Consider the following 25,338-nt stretch of genomic DNA (forward strand, 5'->3'; position numbering starts at 1 on the left):
CGATGAGTCCATGCTGACCATATTGACCACCGAGCCAGACCCAATTCCTGCACTCAGCTCACATCCCTACGAGTGCCACCCCTTCACGTAACTATCCAGCAAATTCTTAAATGGTACCATTGAACCTGCCTCAACCACTTCCTCTAACATCCCGTTCCATATACTCACCACCCTGTGTGAAAATGTTGACTCTCAGATCCTATTTAAATCTTTCCCCTCTCACCTTAAATCTATGCTGTTGGGTATTTAATATTTCAGTAATATTTGAGTAACCTTGTAAATATATTGTTTGATTAAGCATTTTTGGGTGTTAGCACATTTCATTATGGGTTATATGTAAAAATATGAACATCACGAAGCTACCACGTAATCCTCGCTTAAAGTAAATATGAATGAAGACTCGCACCTCTTAGCTCTCTTGTTTTCCCTTGAATTAGTTTAATGTTTTGAAGTTAAAAAACATAACATATGCTCCCTAGTTTTGGACTCCCCCACTCTGTGGAAAAGACTCAGCATGCACCTTCATTATTTTAAACATTTCTAGAAGTTTGATTTCTTTCCATGTTCCAAGAAATAAAGACACACCCAGCCTGAATAGCAACTTCCTATAACTTAGGTCCTCTACTCCTTGCAACATCCTTGAATCTTTTCTGCACTCCTTCCAGATTAGCCACATCGTTCCCATTAACAGAGTGACCAAGACTGTGCACAGTATTCCAAGTGCAGCCTCACCAGTGCAATGAATCTTATATACACTTAAACTGGCAATAAAACACAACTTCATTCCTATTGAAAGCCAGTCTTGTTTATGAAAATTAATTATAAACAGTTCTAATTCTATTCATTCTACAAAGGATAGTAAAAAAAAATTGCTGATGATCACTGGGGTCTCCCTCTGCCCCCCCCCCCCAACACTTGTGACATTTACCAGGAGCGTTGTATATTGGAGCTTAAACTTGTATACAAAAAGCCAAAGCACTGTTGAGGATCTCTACTATCAATCCTATAATCTCTTTGACTCACTACCATCGGGAAGGAGGTATAGGAGCATCAGGACTAGGTCTGTCAGACTGGGTAACAGCTTCTTCCCTCAGGCTGTGAGACTAACGTATACCCTGCCACCATCGAGGTCTCGTCACTTGGACAGTGAGCAATTTGTACTTTTTCACCTGTGCTGAGCTCTTTATGTGCATTTTGAATTATATTTTACTAACTTATTTGTGATAATATTTTATTGTATACATGTTATGGGCGATATACGTACGCACTGTGGTCAGGAGAATGTTATTTTGTTTGGTTATATATAAGTACAGTCAGTGACAACGAGTTTTGACTTGGATACAAGACTGGAGAGTATATGGTCATTTGCGTTTACTGAGACCTTGTAAATAAATACAATAATTGAAAGGATTATTATCTATGAGATTATTTATACTGCTGTGTAACACAAGTGTCTATCCTCATTGTTATGCATACAATGACATCTTATGATCTGTTTGGATGTAGGCAGCTGAACCCTGATTGAATTAGAATCAGATAAAATGGTGCATAATTTGAATCAAATAAGTTAATTTACATTACAAGAGCATCCAATTTTCCTCAGTTTATAGTTTTCAAAGAAGCAAAAGCAAAACTTTCATGTCAGACATCTAATTAGCACAACTACAAATAAGTCTTTGGATGATCACAATTCAGGATAAGGCTAATGGAGTTAATCATGGGCCAGACGATACTCATCGGCCACTTTATTAGATACACCTGCTCATTAATGCAAATATCTAATTATCTAATCATGTGGCAGCAATTCAATGCATAAACTAATGTAGACATGGTCAAGAAGTTCAGTTGCTGTTCAGAGTGGGTAAGAAATGTGATCCAAGTGACTGACTGTGGAATTATTGTTGGTGCCAAACAGAATGGTTTGAGCATCTCAGAATCTAGTGATCTCCCGGGATTTTCATTTACAATAGTCTCTGGAGTTTACAGAGAATGGTGCAAAAAGACAACACAAAAAAAATCATCCTGGGCGTGGTACTTCTGTGGGTAAAAATGAGAGAGAGCTTATTGGAGTATAAAAGTTGCATTGTTTGCCATGTAACCAAAACTATGTAGTCAGCTTTGAACTTGCTATTTGCTATGCATGTATCCAATTTAGTAGGAGAATGAAATCTTAAGAATGTAGAAGACAATGGTGTGTTAATGAGAGGTAGCTAAGAGATGTAGATTAGAACATGATTAAGTCAATGGGTAGAAACAATAGTGGCGGATGTACTTGTGATACGCAACTGCAGACCGATTGGATATGCTAATGCAACTAAACCAGGAGATTGCTATAAAAAATGCAAGGATTGGTGGGCAATCAGCGACTAGCTCAATGACTGTCTCAGCTTTGATTTACAAATTAAAGTTTAACCCTTCTTGAAGAATCTTCTGTGTCTCCTGGTCGTTTGTGGGGCACGAGAAACCACGACAAGCTCAGAGGGGAATGGCCAGACTGGTTCAAGTTAGCAGGAAGGTGACAGTAACTCATAACCATAAGATACAGGAGCAAACGGCCACCTGGCCCATCAAGTCTACTCCACCATTCCATCATGGCTGATCTAATCTTCCTCTCAGCCCCAATCTCCTGCCTTCTCTCCATATCCCTTCATGCCCTGACCAATCAAGAATCTATCAACCTCTGCCTTTCAATATGCATAAAAACTTGATCTCTACAGCTGCCTGTGGCAACTAATTCCACAGATTGTCCACTCCCCGGCTAAAGAAATTACTCCTCATCTTCATTCAAATGGACGCCTCTCTATTGTGAAGCTGTGTCCTCTGGTCTTAAACTCTGTCACCATAAGAAACATCATCTCCACATCCACTCTATCAAGGCCTTTCACCATTCGATAGGTTTCAATGAGGTCAACCCTCATACCTCTGAATTCTAGTGAACACAAGCCCTGAGCCATCAAACATTCTCCATATGACAAGTCATTCAATCCTGGAATCATTTTCATGAACCTCCTTTGAACCCTCTCCAGTTTTAGCACATCCATTCCCCCATGCTCCAAATGAGGCCTTACTAGTGCTTTATAAAGTTTCAACCTTTTTTTTTAATATTCCAGACCCCTTAAATGAATGCTAACAAATGAATTCCTTCCTCACCACAGCCATAATCTGCAAATTGACCTTTAGGGAATCCTGCACAATGAGTCCCAAGTCACTCTGCACCTCAGTTTTTGTTTTCTCTCTCCATTTAGAAAAGACAACCGTGCATGACCATACGCTTCCCAACAATAATTTCCACCTGCCATTTCTTTGCTCATTCTTGTAATCCGTCTGAGTCCTTCTGTAGACTCTCTACTTCCTCAAAATAACCTGCCCCTCTACCCATCTTCATATTGTCTGTAAACGCTGTAACAATGCCATCAATTCCATCATCCAAATCTTTGACAGAATTGGTCTCATTACAGATCCTGGTGGAACACCAGCAGTCACTGGCAGGCAGTCAGCAAAGGCTCCCTCTATTCCCACTCTTTGCCTCCTGCCAATCAGCCACTGCTTTGTCCATGCAAGAATCTTTTCTGTAATACCATGGGCTTGTATCTTGTTAAGCAGCCTCATGTGTGACACCTTGTCAAAGGCCTTCTGAAAATCCAAGTACACAACATCAACTAATTCTCCTTTGTCTATCCTGCTTATTACTGTATTTCTTCAAGGAATTCCAACAGATACGTCAGGCAAGGTTTTCCCCTTGAGGAAACCATGCTGACTATGGACTATTTTATCATGAGTCTCTAAGTACCTCGAGACCTCATCGTTAATAATCGATCCAACATCCTCCAACCACCGAGATCAGACTAACTGGCCTATCATTTCCTCTCTTTTGCCTCACCCCCTTCTTGAAGAGTGGAGTGGCATTTCCAATTTTTCAGTCTTCCAGAACCATTCCAGAATCTAGTGATCATTACTCATACCTCCACGAGCTCATCAGCCACCTCTTTCAGAGCTCTGGGATGTACATCATCTGGTCCAGGTGACTTATCTACCTTCAGACCTTTCAGTTTCCCAAGAACCTTCTAATTATGGCATTTTCACACACTTCATGACACTGCTAGCATCTTCCACAGTGAAGACTGATGCAAACTCCACTATTTCATTGTTCCCCATTGCTAACTCTCCAAGATAGTTTTCCAGTGGTCTGTTATCCACTCTCACCTCTCTTTTACACTTTATGTATCTGAAGAAACTTTTGGTATCCTTTTAATATTATTGGCTAGCTTACTTTCATATTCTATCATCTTAATGACTTTTTTAGTTGCCTTCTGTTGGTTTTTTAAAGCTTCCCAGTCCTCTAACGCCACTAATTTTTACCTTTTCTTTGCCTTTTATGTTGGCTTTGACTTCTCGCTAACTACAGTTTTCCTTTTAAAATACTTCCTCTTTGGGATATATATATCCTGTGCCTTCCAAATTGTTTCCAAAAATTCTAGCCATTGCTGCTCTGCCATCATCCCTGCCAGTGTTCTTTTCTAATCAATTCTGCCTGCTCCTCTCGCATGCCTCTGTGATTCCCTTTACTCCTCTGTAATACTGATACTTTAGCTTCTCCTTCATAACTGTGCATTACAACAGTGGAATGTAGAACAGCATCTCTGAATGCTCAACATGATGAACCTTAAAGTGGATGAGAAGTACCTAATAATGTAGCCTGAGTTTGCACAATGAGCAAGTCATAATGCCCTGGAGTAACTCTACCATACAACAGCATAACTGATCCTTTATCCCAAAGCCATTCTCCTGCCTTGTCATCTCATCTCTTAGATTAAAATCCAGAGATCTGTTTTGGAATACAGTCAATTACCGAACCTCTACACAGCACAGTGGACAATTCCAAAGATTCACATCTGCCAGGTGAAGAAATCTCACTTTATTTCAGTTGTACCCTTATTATGAAACTGTGAACCTTAGTTCCAGGTCCCTCAGTCTGAGGGAAATCATTCCCAAACCCATCCTGTCAAGTGTAATAAGAACAGTGGTTAATTAAGGTCAATGGGCAAGAATAGGGAGCTAGCTGACTCAATCTCTCATGTAACAGGACCTTCCATTTGAGGACCCTGAGGAGAATCTTGCCGATACTCCAATGATAGCAAATGTATTATTTTTCAAATAAGGATTGTACACATCTCTCCAGATACTATTCTTATAAGCCAGATATAATTGGAGAAAAGCATTGTTGCTCATGTCTCATATCTTCTTGCATATGCAGTCAGCTATTATGAAAGCCATATACCGCCTGTCTTCCTAATTGTTTCCTGCATCTGTATATTATCTTTTAGTGACATCAGTTTTTCCAGTCTCTCACCCTTTGAAGAATTAGTCAGCATTTCTCTTTCATCTACTAACGTTTAAAATCAGTCCCTGGCAGCTAATTAAATAAATGTGGAATTCAGTTATATTTAACCATGAAATAAACAGGTTGCCCTCAAAACTTGGCAGGAAGGGATGTTGAGGTTCTTGCCAGAAAAAGGAAAGGCAGCAAGATGAGTGACACCAAGAATAGGATTGGAACCAAGAATCTGCCTCCCTAGCTCCAGCAACAACCCTCCCCTCGCTAAAAGGTCCCCTCACCCCCCCCAAGAGCAAAAAGGGGTTATACCAATGACCCTCCAACCAAAAGACTCGCACAGACATTCAAAGTGTAATTATCAAATAATGTGCGTATATGTCACCATATTCTACCTTGAGATTTACTTTCATGCAAGCATTTATGGTAGAACAGAGAATCAATGAAAAACTATGCAGAAGAACAACCAATGTGTAAAAGTTCCTTTCCGCGCCTTGATTGGCACATCGGGCAGCAACCTTGCCATTTCTTTAGTGTTTGTCTGTCTTACAAGGCTGAGTTGCTGGCTCGACGCTCAACCCTGCAAAAGGTGCAAGGAGCCAGCTGGATTCAAACCCAGGACTTCTTGTGCCAAAGTTCGGGTGTGCGGGTACCACTGCACCACCAGCACAGACAATGTGCAAAAGGCAAACCGTAAAAGGACAAAAAAAGTAATAAATAAATAATACTGCAGAGGGCATGCATTAAAGGCGCGAGGGGGTAGGTTCAAAAGGGGATATGAGGGACAAGTTTTTTTACTCAGCATGGTAGATGCCTCAAATTTGCTGCCTGGTATGGTAGTAAAGGCAAACATATGAGGCTTTTAATAGATGTTGAGATAGGCACATGAATATGAGGAAGGTGGAAGAATATGGACATTGTGTAGATAGGAAGCATTAGTTCTTGTGTTTCTTTTAAATATATACTTTTAAGCGGGTTCAGCACAACATTGTAGGCTGAAATGTCTGTCCCTGTGCTATGCTCTAACGTTCTGCGTTCTGTGTTTGTGAGTCCAGAGGCTGTGTTCACTTCATCAGGAAACAGTTGAAGTGGAGCAGGAAACTCACCCAATATCCTCAAAGCTGAGGGGGTGAGGGGGCAAAGGGCCAGATAACACAAGAGGGGAAAGAGAAGGTGCCAAAGCTCAGCCCTCGCGCAAGAAGTGGGGGTGAGGAATGAGGAGGGCTGCTGATCTTTATCCCAGTTTGCATATGCACCAATGTGAATTCTTAAAATTCCCTCTTTAATTCATTCCGCTCAAAGGAAACTGACACAAGCATTAAATGCTGGTGTTGCTAGCAGCACCCACATTCTCTGAATGAATTAAAGCATTTAAAAAAAGACTTGGTGGAAGCTACCATTTTTACCTCAACTGCAATGGAGGCAATTAGCTTTCACAGTCATATTTCTATTAAGCCATTAGGGTGAATGATTTGCTATTGTTCAAATCTCCTCAGAAATTGACACTTTCACTGCCTCTGGGACTTCTTATTACTAGCTCTGAATAAGGGAGTCAAAAGGTAACGATAAACCAGATAAAACCTCAATTCAAAAAAGGTATTGTGCATGTCAGGGTAAGATAGTAGAGAGGATGAAAAGCATATTCATTGACACTTAGAGAGAAAATGCAGTTTATGCATTAATGTGACAAAACATATGACAGGATGTAAAGAACATAATGAAGACAACTTCAAAAGCCAAGTCTAGAAATGAAGGCACATAGACATGCAACAGATTAAAAATATACACTCAGTAGCCACTTTATTAGGTACACCTTTCAATCCAGTTTGGTTTTCTGTAGTCCACCACTTCAAGGTTCGACATGTTGTGCATTCAGAAATACTCTTCTGTATGCCACTGTTGTAACGCGTGGTTATTTGAGTTATTCTCAGCTTGAACCAGTCTGACCATCCTCCTCTAACCTCTCTCATTAGCAAAGCATTTTCATCCTCAGATCTGCCATTCACTGGATGTATTCCACCCGCCCCCCACCCCCCACACACACCATTCTCTGTAAACTCCAGTGGTCCCCAACCATTGCTCTAGAGACTGTTGATGGTAAAAAACCCCAGGAGATCAGCAGTTTCTGAGATGCTCAAGCCGCCCCATCCGGCACCAACAATCATTCCACTGTCAAAGTCACTTAGATCACATCTCCTCCCCGTTCTGACGTTTGGTCTGAGCAACAACTGAACCTCTTGACCATATTTGCATGCTTTTATGCATCGAGTTCCTGCCACATGATGGGCTGATTAGATATTTGCGTTAACGAGGAGGTGTATAAAGTGGCCACTAAGTGCCGTTACAAAGCTGTCTAATTATTTTCTACAATTAGTGAATACATCAGAAATGCAAGAATGATTTCATAGGTAGGTAAGGATAATGATGGTTGATATGGAAACAAGGAAGGGGTAATGTGATTATTCTCATTTCCTACATGGTTGGGATGATGAGATGATCAGGTGTTGCATCCTTGGATTCTAGGATTCTCTTCTTCCTCATTACTTTGACTTTCACAATCCATAATAAATAAATAAATGGTCAGCATTTTGAGCAGTGACTCCTCAGACTGGAAAGGAAGAGGGAATAAATCAGAATAAGGTGGTTGAGGGAGGGGAAGGAGTACAAGATAGGTGATAGGTAAAGCCAGGTGGATGGGCTGTGAAGTGGGGGGGGGAATGAAGTAAGAAGTTGGGAGGTGATAGGTGGAAAAGGCAAGGGGATGGAGAAGATGGAATCTGATTGGAGGGGAAGGTGGACACTGGGAGACAGAGAAGGAGGTGGGGCACCAGGACGAGTTGATAGGCAGGTGAGGAGAAGAGGGGGGCTAGAGTGAGGAATTGAAGAGGAGGGAAGGGGGAGTGGGGAAAAAATTACCAGAAGTTGGTGAAATCGATTTTCATGCCATCAGGTTGGAGGCTACCTAGGTGGAACACAAAGTGTTGCTCCTCCAACTTAAGAGTGGCCTCGTGTCGCCCAGGACAAATTTCTTTCCTTGCAAATGGTTAGAAAGTGGAATTTACTGTCAGAGTAGTTAAAGCAGACAGGGTGGGTTTAAGAGAAACTGGGTGACGTTGAGGGGGAGAAGAAACAGAAGAGGTGGAGTAACAGAGACGTGCTCTTGGCTCTGCCTCTGTTTCTAAATTCCATAAGCACTGCAAATCTTTATGCAACCAGGTATATAACCATTACATCAGAAACAACAATATACACTGAGGCTTTTGCACAAGGCTACAAATTGAAGAAAGAGGAACAGTTTCCATTAATGGGGTGATGGAAATCCAGAAGTTCAAAGTTCAGTACGCATATGGCACTATATACTACCCTGAGATTTATTTTCTTGCAGGCATTCACAGAAGAAATACAACAGAATTGATGAAAAGATACATACGCAGACAATGAATGTGTAAAACTGCAAATACAAAAATAAACAAATAAATATTTATTTATGAGAACATGAGCTGTAAAACATGATTGTTATTTTTCCAGAGAATTGGTTTCCCACTGCCTTCTTCTGAAGAGTGTCTTTACAAGTCAGGTGACCCCAGCCATTATCACACGCTCAGAGATTGTCTGCCTGGCGTCAGTGGTCACATAACCAGGACTTGTGATATATACTAGTTGCTCAGGCGACTATCCACCACCTGCTCCCATGGCCTCACATGACCCTGATCAGAGGGCTAAGCAAGTGCTACACCTTGCCCAAGAGTGACCTGCAGGCTAGCGGAGGGAAGGAGCACCTTACACCTCCTTTGGTAGAGACGCATCTCCACCGCACCACCCTTCACAATAGCTCAACTATTTCTCAAGTACCGATACAACTTTTATTTGAAGACTCTGAATGACAATTACCACCACCCTAGAATGGCAAATTTCATACCATAGCCTGCTTAATAAAATTTCCTCATAGTCTCCATGTATTGTGATCTCCACCTTAAATCACAATTTCAACTCATCCAACAAGATCTACTTAGAAGAACTTCCAGTTGTACAGCAAGGAAACGAGCCATTCCATTCACTGACCCTGCACCATGCTGGTTTTCTTTATTCACAGAAGCATTGCAGTTAGTGTAACACTTTACAGTACTAGCAATCAGAAGCTCAATTCCCACCATGTACTTTCTCCCCGTGATCGCGTGGGTTTCCTCCGGGTGCTACGGTTTCCTCCCACATTTCAAAAGAAGTATGAGTTTATGATGGCAAGTTGGTGCCAAAAGTGTGACAACACCTGTGGGCTGCCTCCCCACACACACACCCTCAAACTGTCTGTTGTTAATGCAAATGGCACATTCACTATGTTTTAATGGTAACAAATCAAACTTTTTTTTTAATTTGCCCCGGATTCAACCACTCACCTGCACACTACAGACAATGTGAACAATTAACCAAATCAACTCATATCCATTTGTGAAATAAGGGAAAACAGTAGCACCCAGACCAGGGGTTCCCAACTTTTTCTATGCCATGGACCAATACCATTAAGCAAGGGGTCCAGGTCCTATTGGAGTATAAAAGTTGCATTGTTTGCTGTATAACCAAAACTATGTAGTCTGAGTTTGCTATTTGATATGCATGTATCTAATTGAATGTAGAAGACAATGGTGTGTTAATGAGAGGTAGCTAAGAGATGTAGATTAGAACATGATTAAGTCAATGGGTTGAAACAATAGTGGCGGATGTACTTGTGATACGCAACTATAGACCGATTGGATATGCTAATACAACTAAACCAGGAGATTGCTATAAAAAATACTATGCGCAAGGATCGGTGGGCAATCAGCGACTAGCTCACTGACTGTCTCAGCTTTGATTTGCAAATTAAAGTTTAATACTTCTTGAAGAATCTTCTGCATCTCCTGTTCGTTTGTGGGGCATGAGAAACCACGACAGTCCCCAGGTTGGGAACTCCTGATCTACCGGGATCTCTTGCAGAGAACACGCACCTTCTGCGCAGACAACAGAATCAAAATAGTAGGGAGGTATTACATTGCTTTTCAGCATCGTGACCGGGGTTCAATCATCACCACTGTCTGTAAGGAGTTCTTTTTTTTAAAAAATGTGCTCCCTGTGGCTGCTCCAATTTCCTCCCACGTATCAAAAACACATGGGTTAGTAGGTTGACTGATCAGTTGGTTTCAATTGGCCAGCATGGGCTCATTGGGCTGGAAGGGCCTGTTAACATGCTGCAACTCTAAAATAACATTGAACCCTGACACTGGGATGGTACGGCATGAACTCTACCTGCTGCAGCACTGTGATTCTCTATTCCCATCAAAAACCACCCCCGTCAAATTTCTGAATCTGCTTCACCGCAAAGATAACCACCCCGGATTTCCAATCTACTCTTGTAGCTCATTCCATGACAAGGTAAATTACATCCAGGTTCTGCGGACCCATGAGAAGCTATGGTGAGATTTCCCAAGATGTTTTATGTAAAATGTTTATTAGCAGTGAGAACATTTTCATCCTTTCATTAACAAAGCTCATCAAAATCATCCTTCAGAGCAGAGGTTCTCAACCTTTGAAATGGCATGGACCAATACCATTAAGCAAGGGGTCCATAGAAGCTGCGTTGGAACCTCCTCCTTTAGAGTGATGTTATCACAAAGCTGATTGGATTAAGCAGCATTAAACCTACTAAAAATAAATAAAAGATGATCCTCTCCTTTCCTGCAGCGGGGAGGGTGCTAAAAGTTGACCTTATACAACAAGAAATAAAGGGTAAGCCACACAAGTTTCTCTGCTGTTCATAATGAGCATAACTGACCCTACAGCTCAAGGCCACATTCCTCTCCAATACCCCCCACCCCCATTCTGTGAGTCCCTTGTGTCCAAAGGGCTATTAGCCTCAAAATTACCTACATTCAATTATAGAGTCGTAGAGTTTACAGCGCAGAAACAGGCCCTTTAGCATGTTTAGTCCATGCCAAACTATTAATCTGCCCAGTCCCTTAGACTCGCTCGTGCCATTACCCTCCATGCCCCTCCCAACCACATATCTATCCAAATTTCTCTTAACCTTTGAAATCCAACCCACATCCACCACTTCTGCTGGCAGCTCACTTCACAGTCACACCACCCTCTGAGTGACGGTGTTTAACCCCCCATCTTCCCCTTAAACATTTCATCTGTCACCCTTAACCCATTACCTCTATTTGTAGTCTCAACCAGCCTCAGTGAGAAAAATACCTACTTGCAATTACCCTATCTATGCCCCTCATGATTCTGTATACCTCATTCTCCTATGCTTTAGGGAATAAAATCCTGAACTATTCAACCTTTCCCTATAACTCAGACCTGGCAATGTTTTTGTAAATTGTCTCTGCACTCTTTCAATCTCATTGATGTAATTCCTCTAGGTAGATAATCAGAACCGGACACAATGCTCCAAATTAGTACTCACCAACACCTTATACAGATTCAACATTATGGCTTGGGATGTTTTAAAGATGAAAAAAAAACTTGCAAGTAAAGAAAATTATTTTCATCAGTCCAACAGGCCAACTCTTTATCTTGAGATTTTAACCCTTAGTTTTAGATTCTAGAACAGCGGTTCTCAACCTGGAGTCCACTGACCCTTTTGGTTAATGGTAGAGTCCGTGGCATAAAAAAGTTTGGGAACTCCTGATCTAGATGAAACAACTGCTCAGCAAACCCCTCCCCCTCCCCCCACCAGTCAATCACTTTCAGAAAGGACTCCTCAACCAAATCATCTCTCATTCTTTGAAAGGCCAATGAATATAGATGGACCTTTCTCAATAATTATTCAATTGTGAAGGGTCTCAGCCCAAAAATGTTGACTGCCTATTCCCATCCAGAGATGCTGCCTGACTTGCTTAGTTCCTCCAGAATTCTGTGTGAGCTACTCTTGATTTCTAGCATCTGTAAAATCTCATGTGTTTATGATTTGGTAATCAGTTGATAACCCTCTCAATCCAAAGATCAACCAAGCAAAACTAACTTCAAAGTATCCTTCCTTGGGTAGGGGGACCAAAACTATTCACATAGTATTTCAACTGCCCTCTCAAAGCCCAATTAGAACAAGTCCATCACCACCAGGACAACACATCATCACTGAAACTACAAAGCATTTCCCAAGCTTCTTTCCTGTAGCCCTCCAGCCTCTCAACAAAACTCTCTCAGGTCCCTGCACAACATCTGTCAAGTGGTGTTTCATGCTCTTCTTGTTCTGTTGATAATGATCGAGTCCGTTCAGATGTTCACAATTATTTAAGTTGATTATTGACGTTTACACATGACTGCTCTGCTCATTGTTGATTGCTCATGACTGTTTGCACTATTGTCTTGTAAATTGTTGGTTGCTATTGTGCTGTCTGTTATGGTAGTGCCCTGTGCACTTTCATGTTTGGCACCCAACCACAATCAATTCTGGTATGTTTAACATACTGGCAATAAAGTAACTCTGACTCATTGTCTTCTACAGTAGCCGTTCCCAACAAGCTGCTCCTCTCTGAAGGTAAATTACCTCAATGTTACTGAAGCCTGTTATTGGTACAATTACGGGCTTCAGTAATATTGAGGTAGCTTAGTTAGACAGTCTTCAAATAAAGATCAAACTAAACTAAAAAAAATCAAAACACACTAACTACTCTAGACTTAGAACCACTGAGATAAGCAAGCTTGAAAAATAGCTGCCTTTTCCAGGGGAAGTTGCAGGAATGAAGGGGAGTATCTGTACAGAAAGGAAGGAAAAGAGAGCATATATTATTTTATTGGGTGGGAGCAAGTGGAGCTTCCATCACAAGTTGGGAATCAGCAAACTGCAGACGTTAATAAGTCTGAAAAGAAGTCTGCAACTTCTGTGAGAGCACTTGTGCAGATCTCACAGAAAGGTTCTTTCAACCGCAAACTAGCTGGATTTTGGATGATTGAGGTTTCAGCATCTTTGAGGACCAACCACTAAACAGCTATTCACAGTCAGGCATAATGACTTGCAATTTAATCATCCAAAGACTAGTAATCCTTCTTTATTTTGTTTACTGTACTTATTTGGGTAAACTTTGCCATCGTAAACATTATGAGATTGCTGAGTCAAATGAGCAAAGTGGAACTGTGCAAAGAAATTATCTGCATAAAATACTGCATCGCTGGTCTGGAGGATAGTTTTAAGACCTCTGCCGTTAATTTTGGAGAACTCGTATTGGAGAATTATTACAAAGGACAGAAGGATGACAGCAAGAAGATCAATCAGAACAAAACTGGATCTACTGATGTCAAGACAGCTAGCAAATTTAACCAAAATATCATAGCAACATCGTCTCCAGTGCAGAGGGCAGGGTGGATAATCCAGTAAATTACTTTTGTTGAAGAGGGAACAAACTGCTATTGAATCACTGTTGTGTCACAATGAGTTCCCAGCAGGAACCAAGTGAATGGAAACTGCAATCACAGTGTTTGAATCAGCTGCAAGAACATGTACTATTGAACAAAAAAAGTGCAGAGCCTTGTGGTGAAGCATTTATTTATTTATTAAGCAGCATCGAGAAATGCTGTTTTGCAAAGTCAGTGGTGGTAAGAAATATAATATCCTGAACTACAGCTTCTGTAATGTGGGACTACTCAGATGTAAACATCCAGAACATAGTCAATTCAACACCTTTTGTATAGGCATCTTACAATTTATTAAGCAACAGTTATCACTCAATAAGACCATAAGATATAGGAGCAGAATTAGGTCATTTGACCCATCAACTCTGTTCCTCCAATTCATGACTTATCGAATTTTCCTCTCAGCCCCAATCTCCTGCCTTCTCCCTGTATCCCTGCTTGCCCTGACCAACTATCTACTCCTTGAAGGTTCAATGCCATTCTAAAAATAGAGTCAAGTGCTAAACTTTAAATACCAGAGTAACAAAAATTACAACCTCCTTTACAAACAAAATGCACAAAATAAACCATAAATTTATGCTAGTGAATTTCACCAAGACTATGCCAAATATTTTTCTGAAAATCTGTGCTTCTTACAGAATAACTATTAAGATCTAGAAGTTTAACTAGCATTCTAATTAGTACTAGAGTTCTAAAATTCTTTCACAATCTCTTTTTTGCCCTTTCTTTTACTCTTCTACAATTATGCAGCTTGATGCCAAATTGTGTTTGACTACATGTCACTGGAGCTCAATGAGATGGTTTACTACACCATAGGGACTACATTAATATACAAGCTGAGGTAGTTCTATTCCATCATCCCACTAATAATTTTAAACACCCAACTTCATTTAACATTTAAATTATAAATGTTAAATAGCAGGAAGGAGTTTAAGAATGAAATTAAGAGAGCCAGAAGGGGCCATGAGAACGCCTTGGCAAGTAGGATTAAGGAAAACCCCAAAGCATTCTACAATAAGTGAAGAGCAGGAGGATAAGACATGAGAGAATAGGACCAATCAAGTGAGACAGTGGGAAAGTGTGTATGGAACTGGTGGAGATCTTTGCATAATGAATACTTTGCATCAGAAAAGGAAAACGACCTTGGTGATTGTAGGGATGACTTACAGCGGATTGAAAAGCTTGAGCATATACGTATTAAGAAAGAGGATGTACTTGAGCTTTTGAAAAGCATCACATTACATAAGCCTCTGGAACTGGACGAGATATACCCCAGGCTACTATGGGGAGGAGATTGCTGATCCTCTGGCAATGATCTTTGGATCATCAATGGGGACAGGAGAGGTTCCAGAGGATTGGAGGGTTGCAGATGTTGTTCCCTTATTCAAGAAAGGGAGTAGAGATAGCCCAGGAAATTATAGACCAGTGAGTCTTACTTCAGTGATTGGTAAGTTGATGGAGAAGATCCCAAGAGGCAGGATTTATGAACATTTGGAAAGGCATAATATGATTAGGAATAGTCAGCACGGTTTTGTCAAAGGCAAGTTATGCCTTATGAGCCAGATTGAACTTTTTGAGTACGTGACTAAACACATTGATGAAGGTAGAGTAATACGAGTTAATAACTCATCAGGGGTGATTAATAAGTTTGTGGCCTAAGGTAGAAGGGGATGAGTTATTAACTTCAAACCTTCTGCATAATAATTCAAAGAGTTGACCCACATATGTATGTAATAAGAGCTGTATAACTCATCTCCTTCCACCTTAGGCCATGAACTTATCAATCACCCATCTGTGGACACTTTCTGGAGGTCCAAGATCCGTATGCTCCACGACTGTTGGACTAAGTGTGTAAATGTAGGAGGGGACTATGTTGAAAAATAAATGTGCTAGGTTTTCTAAAATTGACTCCATCTACATTAGGCCACAAACTTATCAATCACCCCTTGTAGATGTAGTGTATATGGATTTCAGCAAGGCTTTTGATAAGATACCCCATAGAGGGCTTATTGAGAAAGTAAGGAGGCATGGGATCCAAGGGGACCTTGCTTTGTGGATCCAGAATTGGCTTGCCCACAGAAGGCAAAGAGTGGTTGTAGACGGGTCATATTCTACACGGAGGTCAGTGAGCAGTGGAGTGCCTCAGAGATCTGTTCTGAGACCATGATTTTTATAAGTGACCTGGATGAGGAAGTGGAGGGATGGGTTAGTAAGTTTGCTGATGACACAAAGGTTGGGAGTGTTGTGGATAGTGTGGAGGACTGTCAGAGGTTACAGCAGGATATTAATAGGATGCAAAACTGGGCTGAGAAGTGGCAGATGGAGTTCAACCCAGATAAGTGTGAGGTGGTTCATTTTGGTAGGTTAAATATATCAGATTATAGTAATAATGGTAAGACTCTTGGCAGTGTGGAGGATCAGAGGGATCTTGGCATCCAAGTCCATAGGACGCTCAAAGCTGCAGCGTAGGTTGACTCTGTGGTTAAGAAGGCATACGGAACGTTGGCCTTCATCAACCAAGGGATTGAGGTCAAGAGCCAAGAGGTAATGTTACAGCCAAAAGGACCCTGGTCAGACCACATTTGGAGTACTGTGCTAGTTTTGGTCACCTCACTGCAGGAAGGATGTGGAAACAATAGAAAGGGGGCAGGAGAGATTTACAATGATACTGTCTGGATTGAGAAGTATGCCTTACCAGAATAGGTTCTTGTAAGGCATGCTTCCTTGGAGCAATGGAGGATGAGAGGTGACCTGATAGAAGTGTATAGATAATGAGAGGCATTGATCATGTAGACAGACAGAGGCTTTGTCCCAGGGCTGAAATGGCTAACATAAGAGGGCACAATTTTAAGGTGCTTAGAAGTAGGTACAGAGGAGATGTCAGGGGTAAGTTGTCGAGGGTAAGTTGTTTTTTTTGTGTTTTTTTTTACACAGAATGGTGAGTGTGTGGAATAGGTGGTGGAGGTGGATACAATAGGGTCTTTTAAGAGGCTCCTGGATAGGTACATAGAATTTGGAAAAATAGAGGGTTATGGCTAACCCCAGGTAATTTCTAAAGTAAGTACATGTTCGGCACAGCATTGTGGGCCGAAGGGCCTGTATTGTGCTGTAGGTTTTCTACGTTTCTATGTTCTAATAATGTCTGTTGCAACTACAGCAACAATGACAACTCACTTCAACTAACAAAACAGCTTCACCGTTTCCCTTTTAAATAATTGTTTGCATTCTATATATGAATTCAAATTATAAAGAGGAATTGGAGTTGGTAGTATCAAATCTTTGGTAATGAAAATGCCACAGTGGTTTTCTAATTAGTTCTAACTTCATCTGAAGTTTACCGGTGCCCCAAACTAGCCTCATCTCACAGATGAGACAGAACTGAACAGATGAGGCTTTGTGCAGATGAGCCACCAGCAAATTGAATGACAGGACAGGCTTGAACAGCCAGGTGACCCAGAGTTTAGTCCACTGAGTGGGCGAGGGTCTTATGGAAACCTTTTGAATACTGAAAGGTCCAAGTAGAGTGGATGTGGAGAGTTTGCTTCCCATAGTGGGGGGAGTCCAGGACCTAAGGGACCTTGGAACAGAAGGCCATCCTTTCAGAACAGAGACGAGGAGGGATTTCTTTAGCCAGAAGCTGGTGAATCTGTGGAATTCATTGCTACAGATAGCTGTGGAGGCCAAGTCATTGGGTATATTTAAAATGGATGGCAAGTGGAAAAGACAGTTGAGAGGGATAAAAAAATTAGCAGAACAGACTCGATGGGCTGAATAGCCTAATTCTGCTCTCACGTCCTTTTGCAGAGTACGTGCATATGGTATTCACCATCCAGTCTTTCCTATCCTGGCTGCCATCAAATTATATTTGAGATTAAACATTTCATGTTTATTTTTTTTAAACTATATGCTTGAGGGGACAATCTGCAAGTACGGTAGGTACAGAATTAAAAATGAACAGATTAAACATAATTAAATCATAAATGAACAAACAGGACGCAAAGTAACAAATTTTAAATTCTTAAAATCATTAGAATTGACACCAGCTGTCACAGTATTGGCAATAAAGCGCAATAAACACAGTTATGATCCTGCTTGTAACCAACGCCAGAAGGAAATCCTCGAGGCAACCTCCGATCGTACATATTCATTCATAAACCCAAGCTTTCAGCCTTCTGGATCGTCACCGGACTGAACTACGTAATTGAATGACTCATGTTCGCTCATTCACTCGTCCTCCAGTCCATCGCCGGGCACAAATTGGGGTTCGGGGACCACACAGTCCCGTTAAGGTTCTTGGTTTCCCCTCTTATTAAATATTCGGCTGAAGTTGCTCATGAAATTATCTGACTCCATTCCGCTTTAATGGTGATATGCAGTCCCTAATTAGGACCCTGAATACAAGGGGTGTGGGTGTGTGTGTGTGAGAGAGAGAGAACACACCCAGGATTTAAAGCGCAAATTTCACTTGTTATGGAAATACTCTTTAAAAAATAAAAGCCATGTGACTGAGTTAAATTGCTCACAGCGTGATGTGATTGTAGCATCTACAGCTACATCATAAATGATACCTGCGGGTTAAATGGACCTGGGATTTGTTTTGGTAGGGGGTAAATTCTTCATTCGAGCGGTGGAGTAGGTCGTGCGCGGGATGCAGGACGGGTGAGTAATACTTTGCTGAGTATACCTCCTCCATCACCCTAACCCTAATTTTTATCATGTTGCATCGCCACTCCCTTCCAGCTCCTCCCTGACAGAAACCTGTCGGAGAAAGAGTCGGTGACATTCCTTTCAGAATCCGAAACCTTTGACACGGCGCAGTCCTGCTGAGAGATACACAGACAGAGAGAGAGAGAGAGAGAGAGAGAGAAAGGCATCAGGCTAGGAAAGACTATTCCACTGCGCAGGAATAGTCATCTCCAGCTAGAGACAGTCGGCAAATGGTTAAAAATTACCAGCCAGGACAGAGCACTCGGTACCAAAATGATTCACACCATATTATAATGTTAGAGCTGGTTCATGGACACTTATCGCGGCTATCTAAACAATCCGGTGTAATAGATGACAGTGTCTTTTTAGAAAGAACTGTAACAACCGTAAGACCCACTGACACCACCTGCAATGCAAGATACTGGGAAGCTACAAGGTGTTGGAGCGGCAAGAGAACTACCCCGAGATCTGTAACAAACGTGTCGGCTTCATGTACCCACTCACCTCTCGCTTGACGTTCCACAGCAGCTTCTGCTTCGCCTCTTCCTCCGAGCCCTCAGCCGTCCCGGAGGTCGACATCTCGGCGGCGACCGAGAACATAAGCTGAAACCAAACGGGCGAGAGAGAGAGAGACGCTGAGAGGAGAGGAGAGGCGGGACCCGCGCAGCCAGACTCCGCTCTCCCCCAGCTCGGCGCCGCCTGGTGCGCGGTCGCGGCCGCGGCCGACGTCACGGGGAAAGGCGAGGCCGCGCGCGCGTGCACGGACACCTGAGGGCATGGAATCCGGGAGATTCCTCGCCTCCGGGCTGCAGATAACAGCGAGCCCCGTGCACAAAGAGGACTGACAAGGAATTCTCAGGACTAGATAGGCTGAGACTGCAGCAAAGGAGGCTGAGGGGAGACCTTATAGGGTTTTTTTTAATCGTAAGGGTGATTAAGGTGCATTGTCACTGTCTTCTCCCAGCATCTGGGAGTCTAAACCTAGAGGAGAAAGGGGACTTGAGAGTTTAAGTTTGTTTATTCCACAAGGAGTAACGAGCTGCCAGACGAATGTGGGCGCGGTCTCAACATTCAAGAACTATTTGGATGGGATCGTGGATGGGAATCTTTTAGAGGGATATGGGGTGAATGCAGGCAAGCCTTGGTCGGACTGGAAAAACTGGGGCTGTTTCCCTGCCGTAGTGGTAAAAGCAATGATTTACAGTGGAGGCGACCCGGGTTCAACTGCAAGGAGTTTGTACGTTCTCCTCACGACAGTGTGGGTGCTCTGGTTTCCTCCCACAAAGGACCTACCGGTTAATTGATAACATTTACAATGAAACCTACCGGCTCATTGGCTCGAAGGAGCGAAAGGAAGGGCCTCTTCCGTGCTCATGTTGTATCAGACAGATGGATCTGGTAAAGGAATGTAAGTGGGGAAATGGGATTGAGCTGGCATAGGCTGAATTGTCTGTGTTATTATAAAATAACTCTAGGGAGGTATAACACGCAAAATGCTGGAGGAGCCCAGTAGGTCAGGCAGCAACTATAGAAATGAATAAACAGTCGATGTTTTGGGTGGAGACTCTTCATTAGGACTGGTGACAGGTGAGACTAGGTGAAGGAGAAGGAGGGTGGGGGAGCGGGAATGAAGTGAGAAGCTGGGAGGTGATAGGTGGTAAAGAGCTGGAGAAGAATGAATCTGATAGGAGAGGAGAGTGGACCATGGGAGAAAGGGAATGAGAAGCAAAACACATCTAGTGTTTATATTAATAGACATGAAAACTTTTGTTCGTTTCTATAGATGCTGCTTGACCTGCAGAGTTCCTCCAGCGTTTTTTGTGTGTTGCTCTGGATTTCCAGCATCTGCCGGGTCTCTTGTATCTAGGGAGGTAATACTAGGACAGTCAACAACGGCAGAAATCCCCCGGTATAGACGTAGAAAATCATCGAGGTGTGGGACAACCAGATGAGGGAGGTTCATGAATGGAAACCATTGTCCTCCGCGGAGAGAGGAGGTCGGTTATGATGTAGCGTCTGGACCCGAAACATCGACTGTTCATTTCCCACCAGAGATGCTGTCTGACCCGCTGAGTTCCCACAATTTGCGTTCTCCCTCAAACCAAAAAAAAAATCGCTTGCGGATTGTATTTGGAATTGGTACTGGAAAGAGCGATCATTACCAGATGGTGAATCAAAACAGAGAGAAATTCGCCAGTGGGCTAGACCCTATAAATAACCGGAAAGAGGGAGAGAATCTAGAGGAGGCTCAGGAGAATGCCCCCGGGAATGTAAGGGTTACCGTATGAGGAGCGTTTCATGACTCTTGGCCTCTGCTCGCTCTAGTTTAGAAGAGGGGTGAGGTGGGTCTCACTGAAACCTAGAATATTAGAAGGCCTAGACAGAGTAGACATGGAGAGGATGTTTCCTATAGTGGGTGAGTCCCGAACCAGAGGGCATATAGCCTCAGAATAGAAAGGCGTCCCTTACGGACAGAGATGAGGAGGAATTTCTTTAGTCAGTGGGTGGCGAATCTGTGGAATTCATTGCCACAGACGTCTGTGGAGGCCAAGTATTGGATATTTATTAAGTGGAGGTTAATGGGTTCTTGATTAGTCGGGGTGTCAAAGGTTACGGGGAGAATGGGGTTGAGAGGGATAATAGATGAGCCACAATGGATGGTTTCTGCTCCAGTGCCTTACGGTCTGTGATCTTACAGCCGAAGGGGACCAAACAGTGAGCTTTTGTGTTGGTCCGAGTTGACGAAGAGGGAAAAGGTCTGGATAAGTAGGGAGAAGACCACGCCGAGGTCATGACACGGTCAGCTTTCCAACGCCAAGTCTAACCCGACCGATACAAAACAGTTTGCAAACACGAGAAAATCGCGGGAACAAACGACAAGCGGTATCGTTCATTAGCGGACATAACTGAGGCCATATTTTTTTAGACTGTCCCGTATTCCTGCCAGGCGCTAGGTCGAAAATAAAGAATTAGCCTGAAGAAATAAAATGCGTGGAAGAATCCCACGCCGTAATTAACTTCCATGAGTGTCATAACTGGGCGGTGATTTACACGTATAAATTCACTGGTTTCCTACCCAAAACATGACGACTTGTCCGTATTTTCAATCTATCCAGTACTCAGGCGAGCGGAATCTGAGACCGTGAAATTGCCGAGACGCCGGAGCAGAGTCACACTGAGTTCAGTTTTCACTGAAGCGAGCAGTCCTGAAGTGATCACCTCCAGGTACAGTATCTCAGTGGCTGCGCATTGACACCTGCATCTTTATTTTGGCGGGTGTTATCACAAAGACTCCGGTTACGTCAAAACACGAACTGTTGTTTAAAAAAAAAGCGGCATAATTTGGAGGTAATTGGTGACCGGCTGACATGGGTTAAGTACGATGTCAAACAAATAAAGGTCGCATAGCGGCGACACAAGAGAATGCAGGACCTGGGGTCTGGAGAAGCGCACTCGGTGGCTCAGGCAGAATCTCGGGGGAAGGGGAAGGAGAGTCGACGTTTCGGGTCGAGACCCTTCACCTGGATTGAGTCCTTACAATAATAGACGCTGCCTTATCCGCTGAGTTCTTTCACCATCCTCTGTGTTGTACAGCACAGGAACAGGCCCCTCTTCAGTGTTAGTAATCAAACGGCCAACTAAACCATTCCCGTCTGCCTGCACAATGTCTATATCCTTCCATTTCCTTCATGTGCCCATCTAAACCTCTCTTAAAAATCCCCTGTGTATCTGTCTCTATCTACCACCACCCTAGGCACCCACCACTCTCTGTCTTAAAAAAAACCTCCCCTTCACACCTCATTTAAAATTACCCTCTCTTACCTTAAATGCATACCTTCTGGTGTTAGTCATTTCAACCATGGCAAAATATATTATCTGTCTATGTCTCTCATAATCTTATAAACCTCTGTCAGATATTCCCTCAGCCTCCTTTGCTCTAAAGTAAACAACCAAGTTTGTCCAAACTCCTGTTATAGCATTTGTCCTCTGATCCCGGCAGTATCTTGATAAACCTCTTCTGCAGTCTCTCCAAAGGCTCACAACAACCTTCGTACAACCGGGCCACCAGAACTGTACTGATGCAGCCTAACTAGATTTTTTTAAAATACTGTACTCAGGACTGAAAAGATTCACCACATGCATGTCATAATGACTTTCTCACCCCTGAGAAGGTCTTTCCATTCACAGCCATTCCCAAATGCACCATCTCAACTCAATTGCACAGGCGATTTAAATGCAGTGATACCAAGAGCAGATCAGAAGCCAGGTTTTCTGTGAGTATCACTTCTTAGTTCTCCCACAACTTTGCTTGAAAGTTAAAGTAAAGTAAATATATTATCAAATGTGTATGTCACCAAATACTACCCTGAGATTCATTTTCTTGCAGCATTTGTAGTAGAACAAAGAAATGCAACAGAATCAAGGAAAAACTGCACACAAAGACTAAAAATCAACGTGCAAAAGAAGACAAACTGTACAAATACAAAATATTAACAAATAAAAATAATGATACATAACTAAATAACTAAGTTGCCTGGAATGGGGAGCATGCCTTATGAGAATAGGTTGAGTGAATTCGACCTTTTCCCTTGGAGCGACAGAGGATGAGAGGTGACCTGATAGAGGTGTACAAGATGATGAGAGGCATTGATCATGTGGATAGTCAGAGGCTTTTTCCCAGGGATGAAATGGCTAACACGAGAGGGCACAGTTTTAAGATGCTTGGAAGTAGGTACAGAAGAGATGTCGGGTAAGTTTTAAATGCAGTGAGTGGTGAATGCATGGAATGGGCTGCCGGCAACGGTGGTGGAGGCGGATACAATAGGGTATTTTAAGAGACTCCTGGATAGGTACATAGAGCTTAGAAAAATAGAGGGCTATGTGTAACCCTAGGTCATTTCTAAAGTAAGTACATGTTCGGCACAGCATTGTGGGCCAAAGGACCTGTATTGTGCTGTAGGTTTTCTATGTTTCTAAATAGATGAATAAGACTGCGAACAGGAGTAGCAAAGATTTGGTGGCAGATTTGCCCATAGTCTTGCAATTCGTCTACCCAGCAGCGCTTTCTTTACATGAGTTGCTTTGGTATACCACCACCTTCTCAAGAAGAATGAGGGATCCACATCTCATGTGATGAATTGCAAAGAATGCAACCAATTACTCAGTTAACACAACCCAAAATGTTGGACAAGCTCAGCAGGTCATGCAGCATCTGTGGAGAGGAATAAACAGTCGACATTATGGACAAAGTTGGACTGACCTGCTGAGTTTCTCCAGCATTTTGTATGCATTGCTCTGTATTTCCAGCATCTCCAGAATCTTTTGCATGTACCACTTACCCAGGGGGTGCGCACGTTGGAACATGTTATATCATTTCCTTCTCAAGTGTTCAGATCTTTCATGACTCTCTGTTCTTCAATCACCACCTGTTAAACAAAGATCTGATTGAAGAAATGCTGCTTTTTATTGGACCTTTGTTCATACACTCTGGAGACAACATCACAACATTGGCTGCATCTCATCAGTTCTTCAAAGGTTACTAAACCTTATATATTGGAATCTTCTCAGTGGTGCTGTGGAGAGTCAAGTTTTTTCCCTTCTAAACCATTTGGCTCTATTCCATTCTACCCACTCACACCCTTTATCCATTTTGCCTTTCTTCAGTCCCCTTTGGCAATTCTAACCACTCCCTTCCCTCCTACTCCTTCCAAGCTCTCTTTGACTTAATGGAACCCCACCTTTTTGGCCAACCTCTTTCATTGTCCTCCTACTCTATTATTGATGACATCTCCATGAATCTGTTACACAAATGCAAATCGTTATTTATGCAAGTGTCTTCAAATGCTTCTCACCACTGAATTAATTTTCTTGCGATAGTGCAAATCTTTTTATGAAGAGTCCCATCGACATTAAACAGCACAATAGGAACATGTTAGTGTCTCTATTTTCAATAAATGTGTCCTTATTCCATGTTTCAACTAAAATGGTTACAAATCCAAATGAAATAACAGCCAGAGGTAATGGTCAACATGGCCACTATATATCATTTCAAGTTCAAATTTATAGTTAATCAACCATATACATGTATACAGCTAAATGAAACATAATTTCTCTGGGGCCAAGCTGCAGAATGCAGTGCATATAGTCACACACAGCACACAAGGTTATGATCCAGCACATACAGTCACAAAATAACATTAAATCAAATTTGCAGTATTTTGTATTATTAATCTTCAAAATGGTCTTGGTGATCATAGGAAAACATGCAAGACAAACATTTGCACCATTTTTTGGACTTGGAGAGGCTGCTGTGACAAAGTGCTCCACTGTTTTTAATGCTCTGCCTTTATTTCCTATGTTACAAATCTATGACTAAGTAAAATATGTTTACTATTGTTGCTGGCATTTAGCAACTGAAGTACAGGTACTTGTGTGTTGTTTTAATAAGAGTGGTGACTTTCCATCGGGTGTAACATAAGTATTTTGTGTAATGGGTGTGGGTTGAAATAAACTGGCTGAATATACCTACCCAAAGGTTTATTGCCTTTGGGTGAATAAAAAAAATTCTTCTCACCTTAGTCCTGAAAGACACCAAAACATTATTTTAACATTATTCCCCACATGCTTAGACTTAAGTTAGGTGTAGGAGTAGACCACTCAGCCCTTCAAGCCTGCTCAGCATTCATTAAGTTCTATCCACTATATAACTTCCCATCCATTTGCTTATAACCTACTGTATTTACCTCTTCCTTAAAAAATGCCTCCTCCAACCTTTGAGAAAGATTGCTTCAAATATGTAATGCACAGTGAGAGAAAAAAAAGGTAACCACATATCTATCTTAAACTGGTAACTCCCTTGTTTTAAGCAGAGATTAATCTGCAAGAGAAATCACATCAAGCAAATCCCCTTT

At 42.1% G+C, this 25,338-nt stretch overlaps 1 protein-coding gene across 1 annotated transcript in view; it reads right to left on the reverse strand.

Annotated features, from left to right (window-relative positions):
• Positions 1-19,074, reverse strand: part of sgsm2 (small G protein signaling modulator 2) — a 267,608-nt gene extending 248,534 nt beyond the window's left edge. The window contains exon 1 of the mRNA XM_059973464.1: positions 18,932-19,074. Coding sequence (XP_059829447.1) covers positions 18,932-19,027 — 96 coding nt within the window. The 5' untranslated portion in view covers positions 19,028-19,074. The remainder of the gene's footprint in view (positions 1-18,931) is intronic.
• Between the last annotated feature and the right edge of the window lie 6,264 nt (positions 19,075-25,338).

This window comes from Hypanus sabinus, chromosome 6 (assembly GCF_030144855.1).
Source record: "Hypanus sabinus isolate sHypSab1 chromosome 6, sHypSab1.hap1, whole genome shotgun sequence".
Classification (NCBI taxonomy): domain Eukaryota; kingdom Metazoa; phylum Chordata; class Chondrichthyes; order Myliobatiformes; family Dasyatidae; genus Hypanus; species Hypanus sabinus.